This window comes from Eptesicus fuscus, chromosome 21, assembly GCF_027574615.1.
Source record: "Eptesicus fuscus isolate TK198812 chromosome 21, DD_ASM_mEF_20220401, whole genome shotgun sequence".
NCBI classification, from domain to species: Eukaryota; Metazoa; Chordata; class Mammalia; order Chiroptera; family Vespertilionidae; genus Eptesicus; species Eptesicus fuscus.
In genome coordinates this window covers 47,968,481-47,996,012 of record NC_072493.1, presented here as the reverse complement: position 1 = coordinate 47,996,012, position 27,532 = coordinate 47,968,481, and the positions used below count along the sequence as shown (strand labels likewise).

Below are 27,532 nucleotides of genomic sequence, written 5' to 3'. Positions count from 1 at the left end.
CCTTCGACTTCTCAGCAATACCAACACCTGCCCCACAAAGATGGTGATAATTCTTCTCCACTGAGACATGGAGGAAACAAAACCAGCCATTCAATGCAGATGGAGACGGTGGCGGTTTGGGAAATTGAAAAGCGGAGACGCCTCATCCAAAGGAGCAGAAGGAAGACTCTAGGTCAGACCCCGCGTGTGGAGTCACCTGGATCGTGATAGACCCTTGCTGTGCAGCGGGGAGGTCATGGTCTTTCCATCGCATGGCGCTGGGCCAATCGGTGAACATCTTACCTGCCTCACAGTATTTGCAATAATTTATGCCAGATGGTCAACAGAACAAAACAAGAAAAATCAATCCATTACTATTTCTTTTACCAAACTATCTTATTAACTCGTGAGAGAGAATCTTTCTTCAAGTGGACACAAGAACATGAACGTAGAGAGAAATGGACACAGTGGAATCACTAACATGAAGAACTTCTGTTCCCCATAGACACCAGCGAGACAGGGAAGAGGATAATTGCGATGCCAAAATGAGACCACGGACCGGCACTCAGATCACTTAAGAAATATTGCAGATCTGTAATGTGGCAGCAGAGAGCAACAGAAAAGCAAGCAAACACCTTTATCAAGCAACTGACACTGACATGCCAATGTGCAGTGACATTATGTAAAGGTGATGAGCTGGCCTTGGCTGATGTTCACTGTGGTTAGAGCAGCATTCTGACCACCGAAGGGTCACAGGTTTGCTTCCCGGTCAAGGGATTGTGCCTTGGTTGCAGGTTTGCTCCTCAACCCTCATGTGGGATGCAACCAATTGATGTCTCTCAGACATCGATGTTTTTCTCTCTCTCCTCTCTTCCTCTTTTCCCTCTGTCTCTCTCCCTTTCACTCTCTTTAAAAATCAATGGAAGAAAAGTATCCTGGAGTGAGGATTTAAAAAAAAAAATATTTTTAAAAAAGTTCTGAGCTTTATAAATTATTGAAGAAATAAATGTGCATCACCACAGGGTGTACCAATACCAACACTGAATAATGAAAATTAAAAAAGCAGGAAACATGAAGGGTTGGCAGGGATGGGAACCTACCAGGACCCTTGAGCCAGGGAAAGTGGAGGAAATGTTGAGGCCACTGGGAAACTGCTCAGCAGAATCTTTCACAAATGAGCTCCCCCAATAGCCGTGGTCGGGTGTCCCATTGGGCTGTTCAGAGCCAGACATTCAGGGGCCGAGTCAGGACCAGATCCTGGGTCCCGCCCTCTCTGAGCAGGAGTCAGACCAGCAGACACGACCTGAGGATCAGGTGAGACCTCAGGCACTGCTGACCAGCCTCCTGAAACCTGGACTCCCCTTAAGCCCTCATTCCGGGGAGATGCAGAGCCAGGCCCAGGGCGGGGCCCTCCCCTGGCTGTGGGTCTCCAGTTGTGAAAACCCAGAAGGCGTCAGCAGCTCAAGACACACCACATCCTGTGCATGTCTGTCCTTCAGGCCCAGGCCTCCTCCATCTGCAGACAGGAGCCCTCAGAACAGATGCCATGACGTCCATCCTCTCTGCTCTTCTCTGCTTCGGTCAGTTGTGGACACAGGGAGGGGGAGTAGGAAAGGCGGCTGCCCGTCTTACTCCCCAGGATCAGGCAGCTCCAGTGGACGGGGCCTGATGGGAAGGGAATCAGCTCAGAGGTCCGGGTGCAAATATCTGACAGGGACTCTCTTCCAGGGCTGAGTCTGGACCAGAGGATCCAAGTGCAGGCAGGTGAGTCCTCCCCAGGCTCCATGTCCCTCCTCTTACTTCATCCCTGGGGCTCAGGAGGGAGCACAGAGGGGCTGGGATGAGGTGATAAAATAAGAGGGTCTTGGACTGAGCTGGGGAAAGATGGTGGGAAGGTCTTTGTAATACAGCGTCTGGTTTCCTTCCAGGAACCCTCCCCAAACCCACCCTCTGGGCTGAGCCAGGCCCTGTGATCCCTTATGGGAGCCCCGTGACCATCTGGTGTCAGGGAACCCTGAAGGCTCAAGAGTACCGGCTGTATGCAGATGGCAGTCCTCGGTACTTGGGCAGACAGAAATCGCTGGAGCCTGGAGACATGGCCAAGTTCCTCATTAGAGGAAAGTATGCAGAGAGATATACCTGTAACTACCTCAGCCCCACGGGCTGGTCAGGACACAGTGACCCCCTGGAGCTGGTGGTGACAGGTGAGAGGACACTCAGGGGTCCCAGCCTCAGGCTCTGCCCTCAGGAAGGGGGTCTGCTCTCAGGGTGTCTCCCTCTCACAGCCCAGCCCTGGGGGACCTGAGGGAGGTGTAAGCTCCATTTAACACGCTGCCTTCTCCTCTCCTAGGATTCTACAGCAAACCCAGCCTCTCAGCCCTCCCCAGCCCTGTCGTGACCTCAGGAGGGAACGTGACCCTCCAGTGTGGCTCATGGGAGGGATTTGACAGGTTCCTCCTGACTAAGGAAGGAGATCACAGGCTCTCCTGGACCCTGGACTCACAGCCACAGCCCAGTGGGCAGTCCCAGGCCCTGTTCCCTGTGGGCCCCGTGACCCCCAGCCACAGGTGGACGTTCAGATGCTATGGCAATTTTGGGAAGAATCCCCAGGAGTGGTCTGACCCTAGTGACCCCCTGGATCTACTGGTCTCAGGTGAGGGGCCCCTGATCCCATCCTCTCTGAGCACAGGCAGCTGAGGGTCCCGCCCCAGGAGACATGTGAGCTTGGGTGAGAGTGAGGGGTCTGAGTGTTGGTCACCCAGCAGAGATCTGCCCTCAGAGACGCTCTCAGTTTTGCTGAATCCTCCCCATGAACTGGGTTGGGTAGTTGTTAAGTGGGCAGGGGGAGTGTCTTTGGGGATCACAGAGCAGATGGAGGAGAAGGGACCGAGTGATTTGGAGACTCTAGAGGACCCTCAGCCTCACCCCTTTCCATCCTCATTTCCAGGACCCTCTGGAGGCCCCAGCTCCCCACCCACAGGGCCCACCTCCACAGCTGGTGAGTCCCAGGGAGCTCTGTGTATAGGGAGCACAGCAACCCCCCCCCCCCCCAAAGCAAGTCCTGAGAGTCTGTCAGAAGATCGAGTGACCCAGATCCTCAAGGACGGGCTTGTGTCCCTGGGGGGCTGGGAGTCCCAGGGTCTGAGGCAGTGATGGGTGGGGTGGTCATGGCAGAGGGAGGTGGGCGCCGGCTGGGGAGGGGAGCTGGGCTCATGTGGGGAGGTGACATCCCCACCCCTCCTACCCCATCCTCATCCCAGGAGGCCTGAGTCGGGCCCACAGAGGGATAAGTGAGGGTCTCTGTGGGGAGGTGGTGGATTCCTCCATGAGGACAGGGGCTGAACCTTGGGGCTTTCAGGGGTTTAGGCTCCTTTGGATTCGCTGACTTGGACACCCCCTTCCCCTGCCTGGGCCTCAGTGTCTCTAAGTGTAAAGAAGAGAATCCTTATCCAGAGTTTAGACTTCCTGTCGGTTCTGGCCCTGACCTCCTGGGAGAGGGCCTCACAGGGAAGCACCCAGGACGTGATGTTATGGGGCCGGTCCCCTCTGTCTCAGTGACGGTGACACTGTACAGGGAGGGACAGGCAGGACAAGGGTCCGGGCACCCAGTCCTCCCCCTCAGCTCAGACTCAGCTCAGAGGAGGGAACAGGGTGGATCAGCCCTGGCTCAGCTCCAGGCTCTGCTGCTCCTGCTGTGGGGCTGAGCGGTCCCTTCTCTCCTCTGAGTGTGGGGTTCCTGTCTGCTCATCCCTGGTCCCATTCTGCTCACAGGCTGCTGGGAGATGCGGTGACATAAGGGCCTCACAGAGCTCAGGAAGGCAGACCCCCAAGCCCAGCCCGACCTCCCCAAGGGGTGTCAGGGCCCTGTGGGTGGGGATGGATCCAGGAGAGACTCAGAGTCCACACCACACCCTGCCCCTCCTGTCCCTACTGTACTGGGGGCGGGTAATGAGGAAGGACCCTCAGCTCTAGATGAGACGTGGACAGGCCCCTGCGGAGGAGGAGCCCAGAGCACGAAGCTGGTGTTTCCCTGGGGGGCAGCGTGAGGACAGCACAGGGAACACACAGTCCTGGGTTCCAGTCCCAGCCCTGCCCCGTCCAGGCTGGGTGACATGGGGCATGTGGTTAACCTCTCTGAGCCTCAGTGAAGTGGGTGGTGGGGTCAGCAATCCCTGGTGCATGACTGCTGTGAGGTGAGAGGAGATGAGTGACAGACCTGAGCATGTTGCTCACACACAGTAGGTGCTCATTAAATGGCATTACTGGCTCATACATGATATCATGAGGGAATGAGAGCTCCCCAGGACCTTTCATGCCTGATTCCTTTCCATGAGACGTCCCCAAACCCTCCATCTGGGCTGACCCAGGCCCCATAGTCACCAAGGGGAGCCCCGTGACCATCTGGTTTCAGGGGTCTCTGCAGGCTACTGCCTACGTTCTGTATAAAGAGAGGGACTCTGAGCCCTTGGATACGAAGATCCCACAGAACTCCAGCAACAAGGCCGGTTTCCTCATTGAAGCCATGACCTCACCCCATGCAGGGCTGTACCAGTGTGCATATCACACCACTGGGGGCATACTGTCAGAGCGGAGTGACCCCCTGCTCCTGGTGGTGACAGGTAAGGGAGACACCGGGTCCCCTCCCCACTGTGGGCTCCAGGTCACAGGCAGAGGAAATAAAGTGTGGCCTCAGGGGACCCCACCCCTCACAGAACATGCCTGGGGCATGAGGGTGACTGTCCCTTTAACACAGACCCTTTCTTCTCCCTCAGGAGAGTACAGGGCACTCTCCTTCTCAGCCCAGCCAAGCCCTGTGGTGGCCTCAGGAGGGAACATGTCCCTCTCCTATAGCTCACAGCTCACATCGGGCCCTTTCCATCTGCTGAAGGAGGAGAGAGTGAGAAAGGATATAAAAGGAGATACCTGCCTCCCCACCATGGGGACTGAGAGGAGCTGGGAGGCGTCACAGACAGAGTCTCTGGAGAAGGACAAGGTCCCTCAGCTCAGGGTAAAGGGCGTGACGGGAGGGGTGGCTCTCTACACACCACAACCTTCCCCTCCCCAGGAATGTACAGGAAACCCTCCCTCTCAGCCCAGCCGGGACCCTCTGTGTCCAGGGGAGCGACCGTGACCCTGCGGTGTGGGTCTGAGATCTGGTTGGACACCTTCCACCTGCACAGGGAGGGGTCACTGGACCCTCCCCAGCACCTTCGTCTGCAGAACACGTCTGCACCCGCTCAGGCCACCTTCACCCTCAGTCCTGTGAGCTCAGGCCACCAGGGGACCTACAGGTGCTATGGCTCCAACAGCTCCTCCCCCTACCTGCTGTCACAGCCCAGTGACCCCCTGGAGCTGCTGGTCTCAGGTGAGGAGCCCTGACCCCGTCCTTTCTGTGCTCAGTCGGCTCAGGGCCCTGTCCCTAGGAGTGTGGGTGACAGTAATAAACAAGGAGGGGGAGGAGGTTCCATAGAGCAGGGTCCAGCCCATGAGAGAGTAGAGACAGACAGGACCTCCCACTCCTGAACCGCATTCTGAACCTCAGCAGAGATGCAGGGTAGGGAGTGCCAGTGAGATGTGTGTGAAATGAGAAGGAATGTGATTAGACTGAGCAGAGAGCACAGACCCCGCCCAACCCATTCACCTCCTGATGTCTTCATCTCAGAATCTGGGTCCCTGTAGTCCCAGCCCCCACTGGACACCCGCTTATGGACAGAAGCATCCTGCCTGTGGGCACCACACTGCACGCCCCCCTGTGCTCACCTGGAGGCCTCCAGGACCTCGGTGCTCACCTGAGAATAAGGAGGGACCCTGCAGGGAGCAAGCGGACCTGGGGCCTCCTGCCCAGACTCTGTGCATTCACCTCTGCTCAGGGTTTCTGTGCACACGGGTCTGTTATGGCTCCTTTTAGAGAACCATCAGGCAATGCTTCAGTCTATGAGCTCACAATTTAGCTTACATTATACGGAGTCCAGATAGAAATATAAGCATTCTATTCCTCTTGCCATTGGGAGTAGATTTAATTCAGACATTTGTTATGGAGAATAACTTCTTATTTATATAAAGTCTTCTTATCACTCACATTTTCAAATGAAGTTTATGAATGAACTTCAGAGGCAGGTGGCAGCTTTTTGTAAAATTGAGTGAATGCACAGCCCACTTAGAGAATTGCACAACTAATGTGGTAATTTGTGAGTAAGCGGTGTGATTCCTGTAGATTTTCTAAATGATAGTAAGTGCACATAGGCGAGCTCTTGTTTGGACACACATATCATGGCCTGCTAGCCTCCCGAAGACTCTCTCCCTGTGGACTGTTTTTCAGTTGATCCCTCTAACATGCTGAGAAAATTAGAATAGCCACCAGCCCTGGAAATGTCACTTCTTTATTCCCGATGGCATACCTATTTTTCTTACTCCACGTCCCAGAGGATGGAATGACGGGGTAAAATGTGCCAGAGTTTCCCCTCTGGAAAACAGCTCAATTCACACCCAAAGTTAGGTCAAGGCAAACCCATGAAGAATTCTACATTTATGTCAAAGGCACTATTGGCCTCTTTGTTCCAATCCGTTTTGTTTCATAGGGTTTCTTAGGAATGCTCTTTTTCTGACAGATACAGATCTGCCAGAATTACCTTTCTCTGTGACTTATAACGACAGGAGACACATTACAAAGGCTTCTTGGTAGCCACCACTTGGCTATTAACCCAACAGAATAATGTTCATCGTCCACGTGCATTTTCTGAATTGTGGGAGTTGGGGTTTAGAGTCATGGCAAGGATCTTTGTGATGAGGAGAGGTCCATAATTTATGTTTATATTCTTGGTATTTATATCAAAGTTGGGTAAGAGATGGCCATGATTTCCTACAATTGGTGCTCACTCAATATTGCAATTAGGGGGATTTTCTCTGTTCCATAAAGTTTGAACCAGAACTGAAGACTTCCTTGGTTATAAACTTTGTTGTTTTTTGAAATAAAATAATCACCTGAATAGCATCCACATACCCATATTTTTCATCTGGTAAATATATCTACCACTGTAGGTATTCATTATTGTACAATAAATGAGTTAATTAAACAATCGATAGATGAACAACTTCAGGTGAGGATGAAAATAGCAGACCCATGAGAGGAGGGGCCTGGGCAGGGTGGGGTGAAGGGGACCAGCTCAGACTTGCACCCCTTCATGCTCCTGAGATTCAGGAGGCCCTGACATTAACCCCTCCTCCATGGACCCTGGGTCCCCAGCTGTGGAACACATGGGATCTCTCAGCTGTAGGGGGATAAGCTCATGGGGTCTTGATCCTCAGACTGAACACAGAACACACAGCTCGTGTTGTTTCTGAATTGAGACCATTTCTTCCCTCACCCTCAGTTCTTGGGCACAGCTAACTTTTATCAACTGACTCAGAGCAGGTGCTGAGTGCAGACATCAGAGGGACGCTGATGTCAAGGGGAGGTGGGAACCCAGGTTGAACATTAAAATTTTGGAGATTTGAGCCCACACAGACCTCTGAGACTTCTTTACCCACAATTCTTCTTTTTCCATCTCCAAGACTACACAGTGGAGAATCTCATCCGGATGGGCGTGGCTGGCTTGGTCCTTGTGATGCTCGGATTGCTGCTATTTCAGGATCAAAACGACACCAGAAGGACCCACGATGCAGCCAGGATGAGAACACAGAGGGAACAATGCACCATTCAGAGTGGGGGAGCCTTGGAGCCCATCTGATGACCCCAGGAGGTGCTGGAAGAAAATATGGACCACAGTTGGGAAACTGTCTGCTGAGAATGTCCAGGGAAGAAGATGTGGTAGGTGAGGTCTGGGTGCCGGAGACATGGGCCATGTCCCTGTAAAGAATGCCTCCTCCATCCACCTGGGTGCTCTCCCTCTCTTCTTGTCCTTGCGCACTCTCCTCCACTGCAGTTCTGTTCTCACTCTGTGACATGAGGGTCTGTCTCACATGGCTGGTTTGGATTCACATCTATACACGCCTTCGTGCTGGGTCACATCCATCCCAACAAAATGAGGGATCTTCACAACCCTGGGATTTTTTAAACGATAAAGAAGAAAGGACAGGTGCCTGGTACATTGTGGGCGAACATCATAATAATGCAGCTCAGTGACAGAAAGCGGACACATGAGATCAGGGGTTGTGTGATTCCATTTATGCGAAATATCCAGGAGAAGGAAACCCATAGAAACCGAAATCAGATTGGTTTGTCTGGGGTTGACCAGGAGGACAGATGGCAGATGGACTGTTTGGTGTTTTTTTGGGGGGTTGGTTATAAAAACTTCTTGAAACTAGATAGACGTTGTCATTGAGACATTGTGTATTTACTGATTTCTAGTGAATTTCATATTTTAAAGGCTCAATTGTATGTTATGTGATTGTTGCTTCAATAAAAATAAATGCACATAAAACATGCATGGTTCCTATAGCTCCCTTGTGGGTTGCCCATTGGTGTCCGTAGAGTTTTATGGAAGCAGGACTCCCACCAGGTCAGAGGTGCCCTAAGTGCCTTAGTGCTTAGGGACCAACCCACTCATTACATTTCCACCTTCACTCCTGACTTGGGCTGAGTCTAGGATCCAGGATGAGGCCCACCATCCCTGCTTCCTTTTGTCTGAGCTCATCTGCCATTCAACCAAGGATGCACTACAGCTTCTGATTTACCTTGTAGGCTTGGGGGATACACATGGGACTTCCACACAGCCCTTCCCAGCACATGTCTCTCATACTTGTGCCTTCATCAGGTCAGAAAATGACATCAGCTTTCCGGCCAGTGTGACTCAGTAGTTGAGTGTTGACATGTGAACCAGGAGATCATGGTTCTATTCTCAGTCAAGGTACATGCCTGGGTTGTAGGCTCCATCCATAGTGTGGGGCTTGCTGGAGGCAGCTGATCCATGATTCTCTCTCATCATTGATGTTTCTATCTCTTTCTCTCCCTCTCCCTTCTTCTCTGAAATCAATAAAAAATATTTTTAAAAAAGAACGAAAATGACACCAGATTGAGGCCCTTCATGTCTCAGTCACTGCTGACCCTCATAACAACCCTTAGAAGTGAGGTTTCACAATTTTGCCCAACAGGCAAAGAGGAAGTGGAAAGAGACTGGCTCAATAACCGTGTCCCCAGGTCTTAGATTACAACCTGGGAATTGTCTCCAACATGTTTTTCTACCCAAAGCATGGAGATGGAATAAACAGCATTAGACAAAGAGGTACAGGGGGGACAAGAGGCAGTGAGGAGGCAGAAAGGACTCTGAAGGATTGATGGAGAGGGATTGAGAGCAGGGGCTCTGCTCACTAGACAAGGAAGTCAGAGAGAGGAAGTGATAGGGAGAAGCAGCAGCACACACCCAGGCCCGGAGGGCAGTGCTGGTTGCCTCTGTGGGTGACTGACAGTGTTGTAACATTCCCCAGGCCCCCTGTTCCTCTTGGGGCCAGCAACCTTGGCACAGCCCTGTTGGCTCCTGCAGGCAGCCAAGGTGGAGAGAGGAGGAGCCCTCCATCCTTCCCTCCCTCCTCCTCACACACTGAACCAATCCCAGCGTCTGGCTCCCGGTTCTCCTTTCTGTGATCCAGTTCTCCCTACAGACAAGCTCAGGTGAAGGCCCAGGACAGCTCATTGGTGTGACCCCATCAGCCTCCTTCTGGCGTCCTCAAGCCCATCACTGTGGGCTCAGGTGTTTCATTCTCATGGCCCCAATCGTACCTGTCACCGACCATCCCCTGCACAAAGCCTGTCCACGGTCCCCCCCTGACTCCAGCCACATCCAAGAATCTCCACTCGGCAGACCATGCTGCTGACGATCAGGCTGAGCTACACTCTCCAGTCCCAGTGAGGCCAAGGCCTCCTCCAACCAAACTCATCCCAGTGAACCTCCTCCCCTCCCTGACACACACACACAACCCTGGTTAGGACCACATCGTGCCCCCTCATGGGCCCCCTGAGCCCATCTGAACAGAGCCACCTCCTCTCCAAACCTCCTAGACCTGAAACAACCTGCTGTGGTTGACAGTGCTGTCGCCCCTGGACACTCTGTTGCAGTGAGAAGTGTCCCCGCCTGTGGGTACCACTCTGCAAGGCCCTGTGCTCACCTGAGACTCAGGGGGACCAGGCAAAGCTTGTGAAGAACTAGGGGGTTCCTGCCCAAACTGTGTGAAACTCATGACTGCTCTCTGCATTTTAAATCTTTCTTGTTGAGAGTATTATATATGTCCCTCTTTTTCTCCTCATTGGCCCCCTCCACCCAGTTCCTGCCTCAACACAGGCTTTCACCACACTGTTGTTTGTGACCATGGGCATGGCATATCCTATATAATAAAGAGCTAATATGCCAATGGTTATCATGCCCTTGCGCCCTATCGCCCTCATGCCAGGACTGGGGAACCTGAGGCCATGCCCCCCACCCAGAGGGGCTTGACTAGGGACCTGAGACCATGCCCTCCCTACCCTATAGGGCTTGGCGGCGTTGGGATCGGCCGGGTCTGGGTTTTGCGCCATTTTGAGGTGCATGTGGGTGGGAGGGGACTTGACTCTGGGTCCCCCTGTAAGCCCCAGATTCTGACAGGAGGGAGATTTTCATATACATTTTACTAATTTTCTTTCATCTCTGACACTTCTATTATAGAGAAAGGGCAAATAGCAATATTAAAATATTTCCTCTAAATAATTCCCTTTTAATGTGCATGAATTTTGTGCACTGGGCCACTAATATGGATATAAGTTCTTTGGTTAATCTCTTCCAGCCCCCTCCTCCCTTCCTCTGAGATTCATCAGTATGTTCCATGTTTCTAATGCTCTGGTTCTATTTTATCCATCACTTTATTTTGTTCATTGGATTTCACATATAAGTGAGATAATTAATTTTTTCTCCCTCTAACTTATTTGCTTATCATAATTTCCTAGATATTTTTGTACACATCTATTAATTACTTTTGCTTTGACAACTTTTAAGCAGTAGTTACTTGCACATATAAATTTAAGTTGCAAACATCCAGGAATTATAAAGGTAATTCTACTCTTATTGTAATTGGGGTTACATTAAACTTATACTTTATTATGTTAAATAACATTTTATTAATATGAAATGTCTTAGAATAGATGCTTCATGTTTTTTTTCCTTCAGATGCATTTAGCAATTTTATTTATAATATTGTCCCTACTCTTATCTCAAGAATTGTTCAAGGTCTATATCTATGCATGTCTCTATATCTGAGACCAGCCCATGGATCTTAGGTCACCAGCTGTTGCATAAATATAATCTCTTATACCCTGTTGGGTTAGCTTCCATGGCTCAGAATCCCACAATAAGCAGAAGGATTAAAACAACACACTATTGTGTGTAATGAGAAACCCTATGTCTGCCCAGTCCTGAATTCTCCAGACAAAGACAATCTGTGCTCCAAAGTGATTCAGAAAAGAACCCATGAGAGCAGCCAGGACCCTTCTCCACCAGAGAAAGGGTTCATGGAAGGGTTGGTAACAGTTAGGTCATGAGAAGGGGAGAGTGATGGGACCTCTGGGTTTGAGTGGCATCAACTCCTCACACAGCCCCACTTCTTTCTGGTTCTCAGGAGCAGCCGACACCATCAGCCCCTCACAGAACAACTCAGACCCCACGAGTGGTGAGTAGGAGACACTCTCTGTTATGGGCTCAGCACAGACAGTCATGTCCTGTCAAGGGGAGGTGGGTGCCCTGGGTGGACATCCAGGGCCCTGGGTGGACATTGTCCTGCCCTGACCTCTGTGACCTCTTTGCCCACAATATCCAGGCTCTCACCTCCAAGACTACACCCTGGAGAATTCCATCCAGATAGGCATGGCTGGATTGTTCCTGGTGGCGCTTGGGGTGCTGCTCTATGAGGATTGAAACAGCCACAAAAGGACCCATGATGCGGCCAGGATATGAACACAGAGGCAACAATGCACTGTTCAGAGAGGTGGAATTTTGGGACAGTGAATCTCATGTGCCCAGAGAATCTGGAAGATAACATGAGACATATGCTGAGGGACCTGTCTGCGGCTAGTTGCAGGTGGAGGAGTCATCACTCATGTGTAGGGACAAGGTCTGGACCTTCTGCCATTGAGCTATGGTCCTTTCCCTCCAACCACTGTCTCCTTATCCTTGTAGATTTCTCCTCTCTGACCCTTTCACCTTTGCCCTTTAATATACTAATTTGGATGAGTATAAAAGTCTTCACTCACAATCCACTCCTTCAAGAGTACTTTTGCCATATTTGTTGGCCTTTTTTAATTTGTAAAGGAGAGCTGGTGTACAATAAAGTCAGTTCTCATCTGTTTCCTCCACTTGACACGAACTATGAAGACACACGGTTCATATGTATATTCATGCACTTGACACTGCGTGTTCTCTCTGCTTCTCTGAAAAATAGCCGCCCACTGGCCCCTAGGTCTGTAGCCAATGTCATCCTCACCTCATTCCTCCTGAAACCACACACATGGCCCTTCTCTTTCCATTCCCGTACATCTGCCAGCACTTCTGTCTGGGAGGAAACTGCCCCCTCAGCTTCAGTCCTGATGATAATTACGTCCTCCCTGTATGTCCCTGGTACCTTTCAAGCTGCAACGTAGGTCCTGGAGTGCTTCAGGGCAAGGGAGTCCAAGTAAATGTCTTCATAGGCCCTTTAAGAGGAACTCCTGGGACTCCAGATACCCTCTGTCTCACTCAACCACAATCATCACAGGGTTTTACAACCAAAAGTTATGGGGAGTTCTCTTCCCAGCACTGTAACACTGGGTGGGGGGTCTGATGTAGGTCTGGGACGCCTCACAACTGAGGGAGGACCTTCACAACCAAGTCTCTCCCCCCAGCCCCAGTTTTTATCACCACACATGGGTATGGGACCAGCGAATTTTCCTCCCCACGTTTCTATCAGTCTCTATGTGGCTTCTGTATGTACTCAGTTATAAAACTTTTGTTGGGCTAGATTTCAGTTAGTTCTGAATGATGGATGTTCTGTAGTTTAGTTGCAATTTGATGTGGTTGTGGGAGGTTCCAATTACTATGCTTACTTACACAACCATCTTGACCAGAACTCTCTATTCCCATGCATCTAAAGTGTTCAATTCCAGTCTCTCTGTATTGCATTCTACAAAACTAGAGGCCAGGTGCATGAATTCGTGCACAGGTGGGGTCCGACTGGACTGCCCCTATTGGGGCTGATCGGGCGGGTGGACCGGAGTTTGGGGGCCAGGAGGTTGGCTGGCCATCCCCATCCCTGATTGGGGTGGAGGTGGGCCGATTGGGGGTGATTGGGTGTAGGGCCCACCAGGGGGAGGGGTCAAGGGCAGTTGGCTGGCATGGCCCCACACCCTGGTGAAACTCCCAGTTGAGGGGACAATTTTTTGCATGTTAGCCTTTTATTATATATGATTTCCTCAATGTTGTCTTCCAATTCTGTTATTTTATCTTCATCTGTATCTTCTCCTGGGTGAAAAAAAATATTTTGAGAGTGTTAAAGGAAATCATGTTTTTATTTTTATTCCTTTTTACTTCTCTGACATTTAAGTAATGCCTTTCCAAAATTCTCTAAACTTTTATTATATAAGCCTTGGGGTTCTTCCAATAATTCAATTTTCACCTTTGTTGTTTCTGACATTTCAACAATCTTTGATTAAAATGAGTTTCTTATATTCCTAGTGTTCTGTTGTCTCATATATGATTACCTGCATTAAAGACTCGGTAGGCAGCCTATTTTAGCACCATTTTTCATAATTAGAATAATTGTTCGTGTCTATTTCTTGTATATGCTCACATCTGATTCTCCACAGAGAGATTCTCCCAGGGCTCACATGATGTTGGAATCTGAAGGGGATGGAGAATCTGAAGGGGATGCAGCATCCACTCTCCCAAACTCAGCTTTTGACTGTGATGTGCCCAGCAGGGATGGCTCCAATGTGAGCCTCACACTCACACCTGGACAGACGCTCCTGTTGGACTAGGCTGGATTGAATCTGTTACACACACACACACACACACACACACACACACACACACGGCTCAGTGTTGACTCTGGGCTGGGTCAGTTCATAGAGACGCCTCAATGTTCATCCTCAAGCATGAGAAATGGGGCCACCCAACTATCACCTTATTCCAGATCCCCTCCCTGCCTGTGACGACCCTGGGGTCCCTCTCCTGTCCACACGGAGGTGGAGAACTCCCCACAGATGACCACTTGTGGTCACCAGTGGCCACTCACTTTGATCCTTTTCATTTTGTGAGGTTCCCTCTTTGTTTGGGGAACTTTCACTTCCTCTGCGTTGATGATGGCTGCATCTATTTCTCAGCATTAGGAACAGATGAGGGCTCTTGAGTGGACACACCCATCCCTCATTTTGACTGTGAAATGATACACATTGATCCTCTTATGTCTCATCCCACACATCTTAATGAGGTCTGGGAATTATCAAGGGTTCATCCGTCCACATCCAAGATACCATCGATCCCGCAACACTCTGAGAATTTGGCTTCATGCCTATGTGCTTCACACCAGGAACCAGAAATGCAGAGATCGGCTGGTACTGCTCAAGGTCACAGAGACCATGATGATGGTGAAATATTTAAATATGAGCTCTGTCCCCAACATCAGAGCACTAGACCCATCATTGACCCCAAAAGCTGAAGAGTGGAGGACAGGATGAGGGGCCAGCTCTGCTTAAGGAACAAGGATCACTGTGGAGGCAGGAATGAGTTATATCTTATTTCTAGGAAACTGGGGTGGATGTTGTTGCAAGAAAAATGAGAAGTCCATGGAGGGGGTGTGACTGAGAGAAAGCTACATTCTGGGGCCATAGAAGGGACCTGTTTCCTTCCTTTATTTGTTCTGTGTTTCCCTTTTGTGCTCATTGTCACAGTGACATCGCCCTGAGCTGCACAGGGAGAGGGTGAGCGTGTCCCTGCTGATCTGAGCTCTGCAGGCCACAGGGACCCACGTCTTCCTGAAGCATTTCCAGGGCCCGGGTGGCACTGTCCATGGTGAGGACCCCAGGGAGGGGCTGATGGACGGGCTGAGGAGGAAGGAGACGCCGTGGGGGAGGCCCCGACAGGGAAGCATGTGCCCCGAGTCATCTCACCTGCAAGGGGCGTCTCAGGAGGCTCCGGGTCTATTTCCTGCTTCACCATGAAAATGAGAGCCAGGCTCCTAAAGAGGCTGTGCCCTTGTCTGTGGGCTGCTGATGTGACCACCCCTTGATGGGTAAGGCTGGTCTCCAAGTGACCACCTCCTGTGCGTCTCTGTGCTTATCCCACTAGCACTGTGGCTTCCTCCATCTGCTCAGCTGAAGCCCCAGGGAGAAGACGCCATGACCCCCACCCTCAGGGCCCTGCTCTGCCTCGGTGAGATGGGAGGAGGAGGGGAGCCCTGGTCTGTCAGGACCCCAGGACTCAGGAGGCTCATGGGGAGGAGGGTGCTGCTCAGGGTTCAGGGCAAATCTCTCACAGAGACTCTCTTCCAGGGCTGAGTGTGGGCCTCAGGATCCCAGTGCAAGCCGGTGAGTTTCCCCTGGTGTCCTAGGTCCCTCTAGCTTGGCACAAGGGGGAACAGGTTATGCATCTGACGATGGATAATAGTGGTTCTGGGTTAATGGCTGTGGCCCATCTTAGCAATGTGGGGGTGGGTAATGCCTTCTAACCCAGCCTCTGATTCCTTCCAGGGACCCTTCCAAAGCCCACCATCTGGGCTGATCCAGGCCCTGTGATCCACTGGGGTAACCCCGTGACCATGTGGTGTCAGTGGACCCTGAAGGCCAAAGAGTACCGACTGGATAAAGAGGGAGTGCCCTGGAGCAGAGGGAATTCCTTGGAGCCTGGAGACAAGGCAAAGTTCTCCATCGCACAAATGACAAAGCCTGATGCAGGGAACTATCGCTGTGTCTATATCAGCCCTGAGGGCTGGTCAGAGAGCAGTGACCCCCTGGAGCTGGTGGTGACAGGTGAGAGGACACTCAAAGGTCCCAGACTCAGGCTCTGCCCTCAAGAAAGGGGTCTGCTTTCATGGAGTCCCCTCTCACAGCCCAGCCCTGGGAGATGTGAGGGAGGTGTGCGCCCATTTAACACGATGCCTTCACCTCTCCTAGGAGCCTACAGCAAACCCAGCCTCTCCGCCCTGCCCAGCCCTGTCGTGACCTCAGGAGGGAACGTGACCCTCCAGTGTGGTTCAGTGCAGGGGTTTAGCAGGTTCCTTCTGATTAAGGAAGGAGATCACAGGCACTCCTGGACCCTGGACTCACAGCCACAGCCCAGTGGGCAGTTCCAGGCCCTGTTCCCTGTGGGCCTCGTGACCCCCATTCACAGGTGGAGGTTCAGATGCTATGGCTGCTACAGGGACAGTCCCCAGGTGTGGTCTCATCCCAGTGATGCCCTGGAGCTCCTGGTATCAGGTACGACCCACTATTGCCCCACCCATGGATTGAGGCATCAGAAACACGACTGGCATTTTTGCTGGGAGGAGATTCCCCAAGTGAGAGGGTGATGGGGGTAGAGGGGCCGCTGGCACAAAGATACAGAGAGACAGGGAGACCTCGCTGCCAGAACAGAAGAAGAGGGTTAATGGGAGGAGGAGCCTCTGTAATTCACGTCTGGTCTCCCCAGGTGAGTCTGGGAAGCCCTCCCTCCTGAGCCAGCAGGGCCCCATCGTGGCCTCTGGACAGAGCCTGACCCTCCAGTGTCGCTCTGATGTCGGCTATGACAGATTCGCTCTGCACAAGGAGGGGGAACGGGACCTCCCCCAGAGCCTTGTCCTGCAGCCCCAGGCTGGGCTCTCTCAGGCCCACTTCCCCCTGGGCACTGTGAGCAGCTCCCACGGGGGCCGGTACCGATGCTACGGTGGATACAACCTCTCCTCTGAGTGGTCGGCCCCCAGTGACCCCCTGGACATCCTGGTGGCAGGTGAGGAGCCAGTGGGTTCAGTCAGGGACCCAGACTCTGCTGGGGTCTCAGGTGGTGAAGCCACAAAAAGAAAGTGCAGGCCCCAGGGAGGGAGGGAGACAGAGAGTAAGGGGGAAGGGGTAGAAAGGGGGAAGAGGAAGAAACACAGAAACAGAGACAGAGAGGAAGGTCCTCAGAGAGAGGCCTGGTGACTCTCAGGTCATAACAAGGTGGGCAGGCAGCCCTCACTCTCCTCCCTCTCTCTCTCTAGGACAGCTGTCTGACACACCCTCCCTCTCGGTGCAGCCAGGCCCCAGGGTGGCCTCAGGAGAGAACGTGACCCTGCTGTGTCAGTCACAGAGCCAGAGGGACACGTTCCTTCTGGCCAAGGAGGGGGCAGCCGATCCCCCCCTGCATCTGAGATCAGAGCACCGAGCTCAGCAGTTCCAGGCAGAGTTCTCCATGAGTCCTGTGACGTCAGCCCAATGGGGCACCTACAGGTGCTACAGCTCAAGCAGCACCTCACCCTACCTGCTGTCACACCCCAGTAAGCCCCTGGAGCTTCTGGTCTCAGGTGAGGTCCTGTGACCCTGTCTGATGACATGTGAACTCAGGGTCCCGTCCTGAGAATTCGGGGCTGAAAGGGAAGGAGGGGTCTCTAGGGATGGTCACCCAGACAACATCTGCACCTCACACACCTTCCTAACCCTGCTCAGCCCTCCCCTCACCTGGACCCAGAAGGCACCAGTTGGACAGTGGGAGTGTCTTGGGGGCCACAGGGCAGATACAGGAGGATCTGAGTGAGGTGGGGACTCCATGGTGAGCCAGACTCTCAAACCTTTCTGGCCTCCTTCCCAGGACTCCCTGGGTCTCAAGCCCCCCACCCTCAGGGCCCATGTCTGCAGCTCAGGAACCATTGGGTCCTTCTTGCTCAGAAGGAGCACTGACTCACCCAGGTGGTTGAGAGTCTCTCCCAGGATCTAATGGCCCCTGACACTGAAGAGAGGCTTGTGTGGGGGCTGGGGTCTGGGGAGATCTCAGGGAAACCACAGGCCCCCAGGGCTCAGAGTTTTCACGTCCACACCCCTGGGGAATCTGGCTTGGAGACCGGAAGTAGGGCAGGTGAAGGGCGGAGTGGTCATGGCAGAGGGGGATGTTGAGGCCCAGCTTCAGGTCGGGGCACCTAGTTCAAGTGGGGAAAAGGCAGTCTCCATGTCTCACCCACATCCTGACCCCAGGATGCTCTGAGGATAGGCTGCTCCCCACCACGTGGTCAGGCCCCCAGAGGGGTAAGTGAGGGTGTGTGTGAGGCAGTGGTTGGTGCCTCCATGGGGGAAAGGGACTGTCCCTCTCCTTTTCTGTCTGAAACATTTATACTCATTTAAGGACAAGGTGGGCAGGCAGTTGTTACCCTCCCTCCCGTTCTCCACTATGGCTACCAGACAGACCCTCCCTCTAGCTGCAGCCAGGCCCCAGCGAAGCCTCAGGGTGGAACGTTACCCTGCCGTGTTAGTCACTGAGCCCGAGGGACACTTTCCGTCTGTCAAAGGAAGGGCAGCTGATCCCACCCGCCCCCAGCTTTTGAGATCAAAACACATGGTGGGCTGTTCCTGGCAGAGTTCTCCATGAGTCCCCTGACCTCAGCTCACGGGGCACCTACAGATGCTACAGCTCATACAGCTCCTTCCGCTTCCTGCTGTCACTCCCTAGTGACCTGTGGTGCTCCTGGTCTCTGGTGAGGGCCCCTGACCCTGTCCTTTCTGAGCTCAGTCATTCAGGGCCCTGTGCCAGGAGAGGTGAGGCTAGGATGGAAGAAATACACTATCGGTGTCTTGGGCTGAGCTGTGGGATGCGGGTGGGGAGGCCTTTGTAATGAAGCCTCTTGTTTTCTCTAGGGCCCCTCCCCAAACCCACCCTCTGGGCCGAGCCAGCCCAGGCGATCCCTGAGGGAAGTTCCCTGACCATCACCTGTCAGGGAACCCCAGGGGCTGAGGAGTACCGTCTGGATAAAGAGGGAAGCCCAGCACCATGGAAAAGAGAGAAGCCAACGAAGCCCGGAGACAAGGTGATGTTCTCCATCTCACACATGACACAGCGTGATGTTGGGATATTTCACTGCTACTATGTCAGCCCGGTTGGCTGGTCAGAGCCCAGTGACCCCCTGGAGCTGGTGACAACAGGTGAGAGGACACTCAGGGGCCCCAGCCTCAGGCTCTGTCCTCAGAAATGGCGTCTGTTCTCAGGGTGTCTCCCTCTCACAGCCCTGTTCTGGGGGATGTGAAGGATGTGTGAGTCCCATTAAACACGCTGCCTCCTCCTCTGCTAGGATCCTACAGCAAACCCAGCCTCTCTGCCCTGCTCAGCCGTGTTGTGACCTCAGGAGGGAACGTGACCCTCCAGTGTGGCTCAGGGTATGGATATCACAGGTTCATTCTGACTAAGGAAGGAGATCACAGGTTCTTCAGGGCCCTGGACTCACAGCCACAGCCCAGTGGGCAGTACCAGGCCCTGTTCCCTGTGGGCCCCGTTCTCCCCAGCCACAGGTGGACGTTCAGATGCTATGGCTGCTACAAGGACAGGCCTCAGCTGTGCTCACACCCCAGTGACGATCTAGGGCTCCTGGTCTCAGGTGAGTCCCATCATTACATATTCCAGGGATTGAGGCACCAGATACAGTACTGGCATCTTTGCTGGGAGGGGATCCCCAAGGGAGAGGGTGATGGGGTACAGAGGCCGCTGGGATGAAAAAAAAAGAGAGAGATCGTGAGACCTGGAGGCCAGGACAGGAGAAGGGGTTTATGGGAGGAGCAGCCCCTGTAACTCACGTCTGGTCTCCCCAGGTGAGTCTGAGAAGCCCTCCCTCCTGAGCCAGAAGGGCCCCATCGTGGCCTCTGGACAGAGCCTGACCCTCCAGTGTCGCTCTGATGTCGGCTATGACAGATTCGCTCTGCACAAGGAGGGGGGACGGGACCTCCCCCAGAGCCTTGTCCTGCAGCCCCAGGCTGGGCTCTCTCAGGCCCTCTTCCCCCTGGGCACTGTGAGCAGCTCCCACGGGGGCCGGTACCGATGCTACGGTGGATACAACCTGTCCTCTGAGTGGTCGGCCCCCAGTGACCCCCTGGACATCCTGGTGGCAGGTGAGGAGCCAGTGGGTTCAGTCAGGGACCCAGACTCTGCACAGGCTCTGTTGGGGGTCTCAGGTGCTGAGGCCAGAATGAGAGTGCAGGCCCCAGGGAGGGAGGGAGACAGAGAGAGATAGGGAAGGGGCTGGGAGGGGGAAGGAGAAGACACAGAGAAACAGAGACAGACAGAGAGGAGGGTCCGCAGAGAGAGGCCTGGTGACTCTCAGGGCAGAACAAGCTGGGCAGGCAGCCCTCACCCTCCCTCCCTCTCTCTCTCTAGGACAGCTGTCTGACACACCCTCCCTCTCAGTGCAGCCAGGCCCCAGGGTGGCCTCAGGAGAGAACGTGACCCTGCTGTGCCAGTCACAGAGCCAGAGGGACACGTTCCTTCTGGCCAAGGAGGGAGCAGCCGATCCCCCCCTTCGTCTGAGATCAGAGCACCGAGCTCAGCAGTTCCAGGCAGAGTTCTCCATGAGTCCTGTGAAGTCAGCCCAATGGGGCACCTACAGGTGCTATAGCTCAAGCAGCACCTCGCCCTACCTGCTGTCATACCCCAGTAAGCCCCTGGAGCTTCTGGTCTCAGGTGAGGTCCCCTTACCCTGTCTGGTGAAATGTGAACTCAGGGTCCCCTCCTGAGAATTCGGGGCTGAAAGGGAAGGAAGGGTCTCTAGGGATGGTCACCCAGACAACATCTGCACCTCACACACCCTCCTAACCCTGCTCAGCCCTCCCCTCACCTGGACCCAGAAGGCACCAGTTGGACAGTGGGAGTGTCTTGAGGGCCACAGAGCAGATACAGGAGGATCTGAGTGAGGTGGGGACTCCATGGAGAGCCAGACTCTCAAACCTTTCTGGCCTCCTTCCCAGGACTCCCTGGGTCTCAAGCCCCCCACCCTCAGGGCCCATGTCTGCAGCTCAGGAACCATTGGGTCCTTCTTGCTCAGAAGGAGCACTGACTCACCCAGGTGTTTGAGAGTCTCTCCCAGGATCTAATGGCCCCTGACACTGAAGAGAGGCTTGTGTGGGGGCTGGGGTCAGGGGAGATCTCAGGGAAACCACAGACCCCCAAGGCTCAGAGTTTTCACATCCACACCCCTGGGGAATCTGGCTTGGAGACCAGGAGTAGGGCAGGTGAAGGGTGGAGGGGTCATGGCAGAGGGGGATGTTGAGGCCCAGCTTCAGGTCGGGGCACCTAGTTCAAGTGGGGAAAAGGCAGTCTCCATGTCTCACCCACATCCTGACCCCAGGATGCTCTGAGGATAGGCTGCTCCCCACCACGTGGTCAGGCCCCCAGAGGGGTAAGTGAGGGTGTGTGTGAGGCAGTGGTTGGTGCCTCCATGGGGGAAAGGGACTGTCCCTCTCCTTTTCTGTCTGAAACATTTATACACATTTAAGTACAAGGTGGGCAGGCAGTTGTTCCCCTCCCTCCCATTCTCCACTATGGCTACCAGACAGACCCTCCCTCTAGCTGCAGCCAGGCCCCAGCGAAGCCTCAGGGTGGAACGTTACCCTGCCGTGTTAGTCACTGAGCCCGAGGGACACTTTCCGTCTGTCAAAGGAAGGGGCAGCTGATTCCCCGCCCCCAGCTTTTGAGATCAAAACACCAAGGTGGGCTGTTCCTGGCAGAGTTCTCCATGAGTCCCGTGACCTCAGCTCAGGGGACACCTACAGATGCTACAGCTCAAACAGCTCCTTCCGCTTCCTGCTGTCACTCCCCAGTGAGCCTGTGGTGCTCCTGGTCTCTGGTGAGGGCCCCTGACCCTGCCCTTTCTGAGCTCAGTCATTCAGGGCCCTGTGCCAGGAGAGGTGAGGCTAGGATGGAAGAAATACACTATCGGTGTCTTGGGCTGAGCTGTGGGATGCAGTGGGGAGGCCTTTGTAATGGAGCCTCTTGTTTTCTCTAGGGCCCCTCCCCAAACCCACCCTCTGGGCCGAGCCAGGCCCTGTCATCCCCCAGGGGAGCCCTGTGACCATCTCCTGTCAGGGGTCCCCAGGGGCTGAGGAGTACCGTCTGGATAAAGAGGGAAGCCCAGCACCATGGAAAAGAGAGAAGCCACTGAAGCTCGGAGACAAGGTGATGTTCTCCATCACACACATGACAGAGCATGATGTTGGGATATTTCACTGCTACTATCTCAGCGCTGATGGCTGGTCAGAGTACAGTGACCCCCTGGAGTTGGTGGTGACAGGTGAGAGGACACTCAGGGGTCCCAGCCTCAGGCTCTGCCCTCAGGACGGGGGTCTGCTCTCAGGGTGTCTCCCTCTCACAGCCCAGCCCTGGGGGACATGAGGGAGGTGTGATCCCCATTTAACATTCTGCCTCCTCATCTCCTAGGATTGTATATCAAACCCAGCCTCTCAGCCCTGCCTAGCCCTGTCGTGACCTCAGGAGGGAACGTGACCCTCCAATGTGGCTCAGTGTATAGATATCGCAGGTTCCTTCTGACTAAAGAAGGAGATCAGAGACTCTCCTGGTTCCTGGACTCACAGACACAGCCCAGTGGGCAGTACCAGGCCCTCTTCCCGGTGGGGCCCTTGACCGCAAGCCACAGGTGGATTTTCAGATGCTATGGCTGCTACTACAACGACAAGCCCCTAGTGTGTTCACACCCCAGTGATGCCTTAGGGCTCCTGGTCTCAGGTGAGTCCCATTATTGCGGCATCCATGGATTGAGGCACCAGATAAATTCCTGGCATCTGTGCTGGGCGGGGAGCCCCATGTGAGATGGTGAGGGGAGCTCCGGGGCTTCTGGTGTCCCTTCTCTTCTCCTGGGGGTAAAGAAAGAAGGGGGTTATGGGAGGAGGAGCCCCTGAAATTCTCCTCTGGTCTCCCCAGGTGAGTCTGGGAAGCCCTCCCTCCTGAGCCAGCAGGGCCCCATCGTGGCCTCCGGACAGAGCCTGACCCTCCAGTGTCGCTCTGATGTCGGCTATGACAGATTCGCTCTGCACAAGGAGGGGGGACGGGACCTCCCCCAGAGCCTTGTCCTGCAGCCCCAGGCTGGGCTCTCTCAGGCCCTCTTCCCCCTGGGCACTGTGAGCAGCTCCCACGGGGGCCGGTACAGATGCTACGGTGGATACAACCTGTCCTCTGAGTGGTCGGCCCCCAGTGACACCTTGGACATCCTGGTGGCAGGTGAGGAGCCAGTGGGTTCAGTCAGGGACCCAGACTCTGCACAAGCTCTGCTGAGGGTCTCAGGTGGTGAGGCCAGAATGAGAGTGCAGGCCCAGGGAGGGAGGGTGACAGACAGAGATGGGGAAGGGGTTGGGAGGAGGAAGGAGAAGACATAGAGAAACAGAGACAGACAGAGAGGAGGGTCCGCAGATAGAGCCCTGCTGACTCTCAGGGCAGAATAAGGTGAGCAGGCAGCCCTCACCCTCCCTCCCTCTCTCTCTCTAGGACAGCTGTCTGACACACCCTCCCTCTCAGTGCAGCCAAGCCCCAGGGTGGCCTCAGGAGAGAATGTGACCCTGCTGTGTCAGTCACAGAGCCAGAGGGACACGTTCCTTCTGGCCAAGGAGGGGGCAGCCGATCCCCCCTCTCGTCTTCGATCAGAGCTTCGAGCTCAGCAGTTCCAGGCAGAGTTCTCCATGAGTCCTGTGACGTCAGCCCAATGGGGCACCTACAGGTGTTACAGCTCAAGCAGCACCTCACCCTACCTGCTGTCACACCCCAGTAAGCCCCTGGAGCTTCTGGTCTCAGGTGAGGTCCCCTTACCCAGTCTGGTGACATGTGAACTCAGGGTCCCGTCCTGAGAATTCGGGCCTGAAAGGGAAGGAGGGGTCTCTAGGGATGGTCACCCAGACAACATCTGCACCTCACACACCCTCCTAACCCTGCTCAGCCCTCCCCTCACCTGGACCCAGAAGGCACCAGTTGGACAATGGGAGTGTCTTGGGGGCCACAGGGCAGATACAGGAGGATCTGAGTGAGGTGGGGACTCCATGGAGAGCCAGACTCTCAAACCTTTCTGGCCTCCTTCCCAGGACTCCCTGGGTCTCAAGCCCCCCACCCTCAGGGCCCATGTCTGCAGCTCAGGAACCATTGGGTCCTTCTTGCTCAGAAGGAGCACTGACTCACCCAGGTGTTTGAGAGTCTCTCCCAGGATCTAATGGCCCCTGACACTGAAGAGAGGCTTGTGTGGGGGCTGGGGTCTGGGGAGATCTCAGGGAAACCACAGGCCCCCATGGCTCAGAGTTTTCACGTCCACACCCCTGGGGAATCTGGCTTGGAGACCGGAAGTAGGTCAGGTAAAGGGTGGAGGGGTCATGGCAGAGGGGGATGTTGAGGCCCAGCTTCAGGTCGGGGCACCTAGTTCAAGTGGGGAAAAGGCAGTCTCCATGTCTCACCCACATCCTGACCCCAGGATGCTCTGAGGATAGGCTGCTCCCCACCACGTGGTCAGGCCCCCAGAGGGGTAAGTGAGGGTGTGTGTGAGGCAGTGGTTGGTGCCTCCATGGGGGAAAGGGACTGTCCCTCTCCTTTTCTGTCTGAAACATTTATACTCATTTAAGGACAAGGTGGGCAGGCAGTTGTTCCCCTCCCTCCCGTTCTCCACTATGGCTACCAGACAGACCCTCCCTCTAGCTGCAGCCAGGCCCCAGCGAAGCCTCAGGGTGGAACGTTACCCTGCCGTGTTAGTCACTGAGCCCGAGGGACACTTTCCGTCTGTCAAAGGAAGGGCAGCTGATCCCACCCGCCCCCAGCTTTTGAGATCAAAACACCAAGGTGGGCTGTTCCAGGCAGAGTTCTCCATGAGTCCCCTGACCTCAGCTCACGGGGCATCTACAGATGCTACAGTTCATACAGCTCCTTCCGCTTCCTGCTGTCACTCCCTTGTGAGCCCGTGGTGCTCCTGGTCTCTGGTGAGGGCCGCTGACCCTGTCCTTTCTGAGCTCAGTCACTCAGGGCCCTGTGCCAGGAGAGGTGAGGCTAGGATGGAAGAAATACACTATCGGTGTCTTGGGCTGAGCTGTGGGGTGTGGGTGGGGAGGCCTTTGTAATGTAGCCTCTTGTTTTTTCTAGGGCCCCTCCCCAAACCCATCCTCTGGGCCGAGCCAGCCCTGGCGATCCCTCAGGGAAGTTCCCTGACCATCACCTGTCAGGGAACCCCAGGGGCTGAGGAATACCGTCTGGATAAAGAGGGAAGCCCAGCACCATGGAAAAGAGAGAAGCCAACGAAGCCCGGAGACAAGGTGATGTTCTCCATCTCACACATGACACAGAGTGATGTTGGGATATTTCACTGCTACTATGTCAGCCCGCTTGGCTGGTCAGAGCCCAGTGAACCCCTGGAGCTGGTGACAACAGGTGAGAGGACACTCAGGGGCCCCAGCCTCAGGCTCTGTCCTCAGAAAGGGCGTCTGTTCTCAGGGTGTCTCCCTCTCACAGCCCTGTTCTGGGGGATGTGAAGGATGTGTGAGTCCCATTAAACACGCTGCCTCCTCCTCTGCTAGGATCCTACAGCAAACCCAGCCTCTCTGCCCTGCTCAGCCGTGTTGTGACCTCAGGAGGGAACGTGACCCTCCAGTGTGGCTCAGGGTATGGATATCACAGGTTCATTCTGACTAAGGAAGGAGATCACAGGTTCTTCAGGGCCCTGGACTCACAGCCACAGCCCAGTGGGCAGTCCCAGGCCCTGTTCCCTGTGGGCCCCGTTCTCCCCAGCCACAGGTGGACGTTCAGATGCTATGGCTGCTACAAGGACAGGCCTCAGCTGTGCTCACACCCCAGTGACGATCTAGGGCTCCTGGTCTCAGGTGAGTCCTATCATAACATATTCCAGGGATTGAGGCACCAGATACAGTACTGGCATCTTTGCTGGGAGGGGAGCCCCAAGGGAGCGGGTGATGGGGTACAGAGGCCGCTGGGATGAAAAAAAAAAAAAGAGAGAGATTGTGAGACCTGGAGGCCAGGCCAGGAGAAGGGGTTTATGGGAGGAGCAGCCCCTGTAATTCACGTCTGGTCTCCCCAGGTGAGTCTGAGAAGCCCTCCCTCCTGAGCCAGAAGGGCCCCATCGTGGCCTCTGGACAGAGCCTGACCCTCCAGTGTCGCTCTGATGTCGGCTATGACAGATTCGCTCTGCACAAGGAGGGGGGACGGGACCTCCCCCAGAGCCTTGTCCTGCAGCCCCAGGCTGGGCTCTCTCAGGCCCTCTTCCCCCTGGGCACTGTGAGCAGCTCCCACGGGGGCCGGTACCGATGCTACGGTGGATACAACCTGTCCTCTGAGTGGTCGGCCCCCAGTGACCCCCTGGACATCCTGGTGGCAGGTGAGGAGCCAGTGGGTTCAGTCAGGGACCCAGACTCTGCACAGGCTCTGCTGGGGGTCTCAGGTGCTGAGGCCAGAATGAGAGTGCAGGCCCCAGGGAGGGAGGGTGACAGACAGAGATGGGGAAGGGGTTGGGAGGAGGAAGGAGAAGACATAGAGAAACAGAGACAGACAGAGAGGAGGGTCCGCAGAGAGAGGCCTGGTGACTCTCAGGGCAGAACAAGCTGGGCAGGCAGTCCTCACCCTCCCTCCCTCTCTCTCTCTAGGACAGCTGTCTGACACACCCTCCCTCTCAGTGCTGCCAGGCCCCAAGGTGGCCTCAGGAGAGAACGTGACCCTGCTGTGTCAGTCACAGAGCCAGAGGGACACGTTCCTTCTGGCCAAGGAGGGGGCAGCCGATCCCCCCTCTCATCTGAGATCAGAGCACCGAGCTCAGCAGTTCCAGGCAGAGTTCTCCATGAGTCCTGTGACGTCAGCCCAATGGGGCACCTACAGGTGTTACAGCTCAAGCAGCACCTCCCCCTTCCTGCTGTCACTCCCCAGTAAGCCCCTGGAGCTTCTGGTCTCAGGTGAGGTCCCCTGACCCTGTCTGGTGAAATGTGAACTCAGGGACCCGTCCTGAGAATTTGGGCCTGAAAGGGAAGGAGGGGTCTCTAGGGATGGTCACCCAGACAACATCTGCACCTCACACACCCTCCTAACCCTGCTCAGCCCTCCCCTCACCTGGACCCAGAAGGCACCATTTGGACAATGGGAGTGTCTTGGGGGCCACAGGGCAGATACAGGAGGATCTGAGTGAGGTGGGGACTCCATGGTGAGCCAGACTCTCAAACCTTTCTGGCCTCCTTCCCAGGACTCCCTGGGTCTCAAGCCCCCCACCCTCAGGGCCCATGTCTGCAGCTCAGGAACCATTGGGTCCTTCTTGCTCAGAAGGAGCACTGACTCACCCAGGTGTTTGAGAGTCTCTCCCAGGATCTAATGGCCCCTGACACTGAAGAGAGGCTTGTGTGGGGGCTGGGGTCAGGGGAGATCTCAGGGAAACCACAGGCCCCCAGGGCTCGGAGTTTTCACGTCCACACCCCTGGCGAATCTGGCTTGGAGACCGGAAGTAGGGCAGGTGAAGGGTGGAGGGGCCATGGCAGAGGGGGATGTTGAGGCCCAGCTTCAGGTCGGGGCACCTAGTTCAAGTGGGGAAAAGGCAGTCTCCATGTCTCACCCACATCCTGACCCCAGGATGCTCTGAGGATAGGCTGCTCCCCACCACGTGGTCA

General features: G+C 54.6%; 2 protein-coding genes across 2 annotated transcripts; both read left to right on the top strand.

The window, feature by feature from the left end:
- Positions 1-1,525: 1,525 nt before the first annotated feature.
- On the top strand, positions 1,526-24,066 carry LOC103303396 (immunoglobulin superfamily member 1-like). The gene is made up of 18 exons (XM_054710069.1): positions 1,526-1,559; positions 1,708-1,743; positions 1,908-2,183; positions 2,330-2,632; positions 15,659-15,937; positions 16,082-16,384; positions 16,596-16,892; positions 17,143-17,445; positions 18,582-18,606; positions 18,750-19,051; positions 19,198-19,500; positions 19,712-20,008; positions 20,274-20,576; positions 21,898-22,182; positions 22,329-22,634; positions 22,830-23,126; positions 23,391-23,693; positions 23,978-24,066. The coding sequence occupies exons 1-18, from the start codon at positions 1,526-1,528 to the stop codon at positions 24,064-24,066; spliced, it is 4,341 nt and encodes a 1,446-aa protein (XP_054566044.1).
- A 193-nt stretch (positions 24,067-24,259) lies between these two features.
- Positions 24,260-27,220, top strand: LOC129147543 (leukocyte immunoglobulin-like receptor subfamily A member 6). Its single transcript, XM_054710068.1, has 7 exons — positions 24,260-24,292; positions 24,892-24,917; positions 25,000-25,301; positions 25,448-25,750; positions 25,966-26,262; positions 26,528-26,836; positions 27,120-27,220. The coding sequence occupies exons 1-7, from the start codon at positions 24,260-24,262 to the stop codon at positions 27,218-27,220; spliced, it is 1,371 nt and encodes a 456-aa protein (XP_054566043.1).
- Positions 27,221-27,532: the final 312 nt, after the last annotated feature.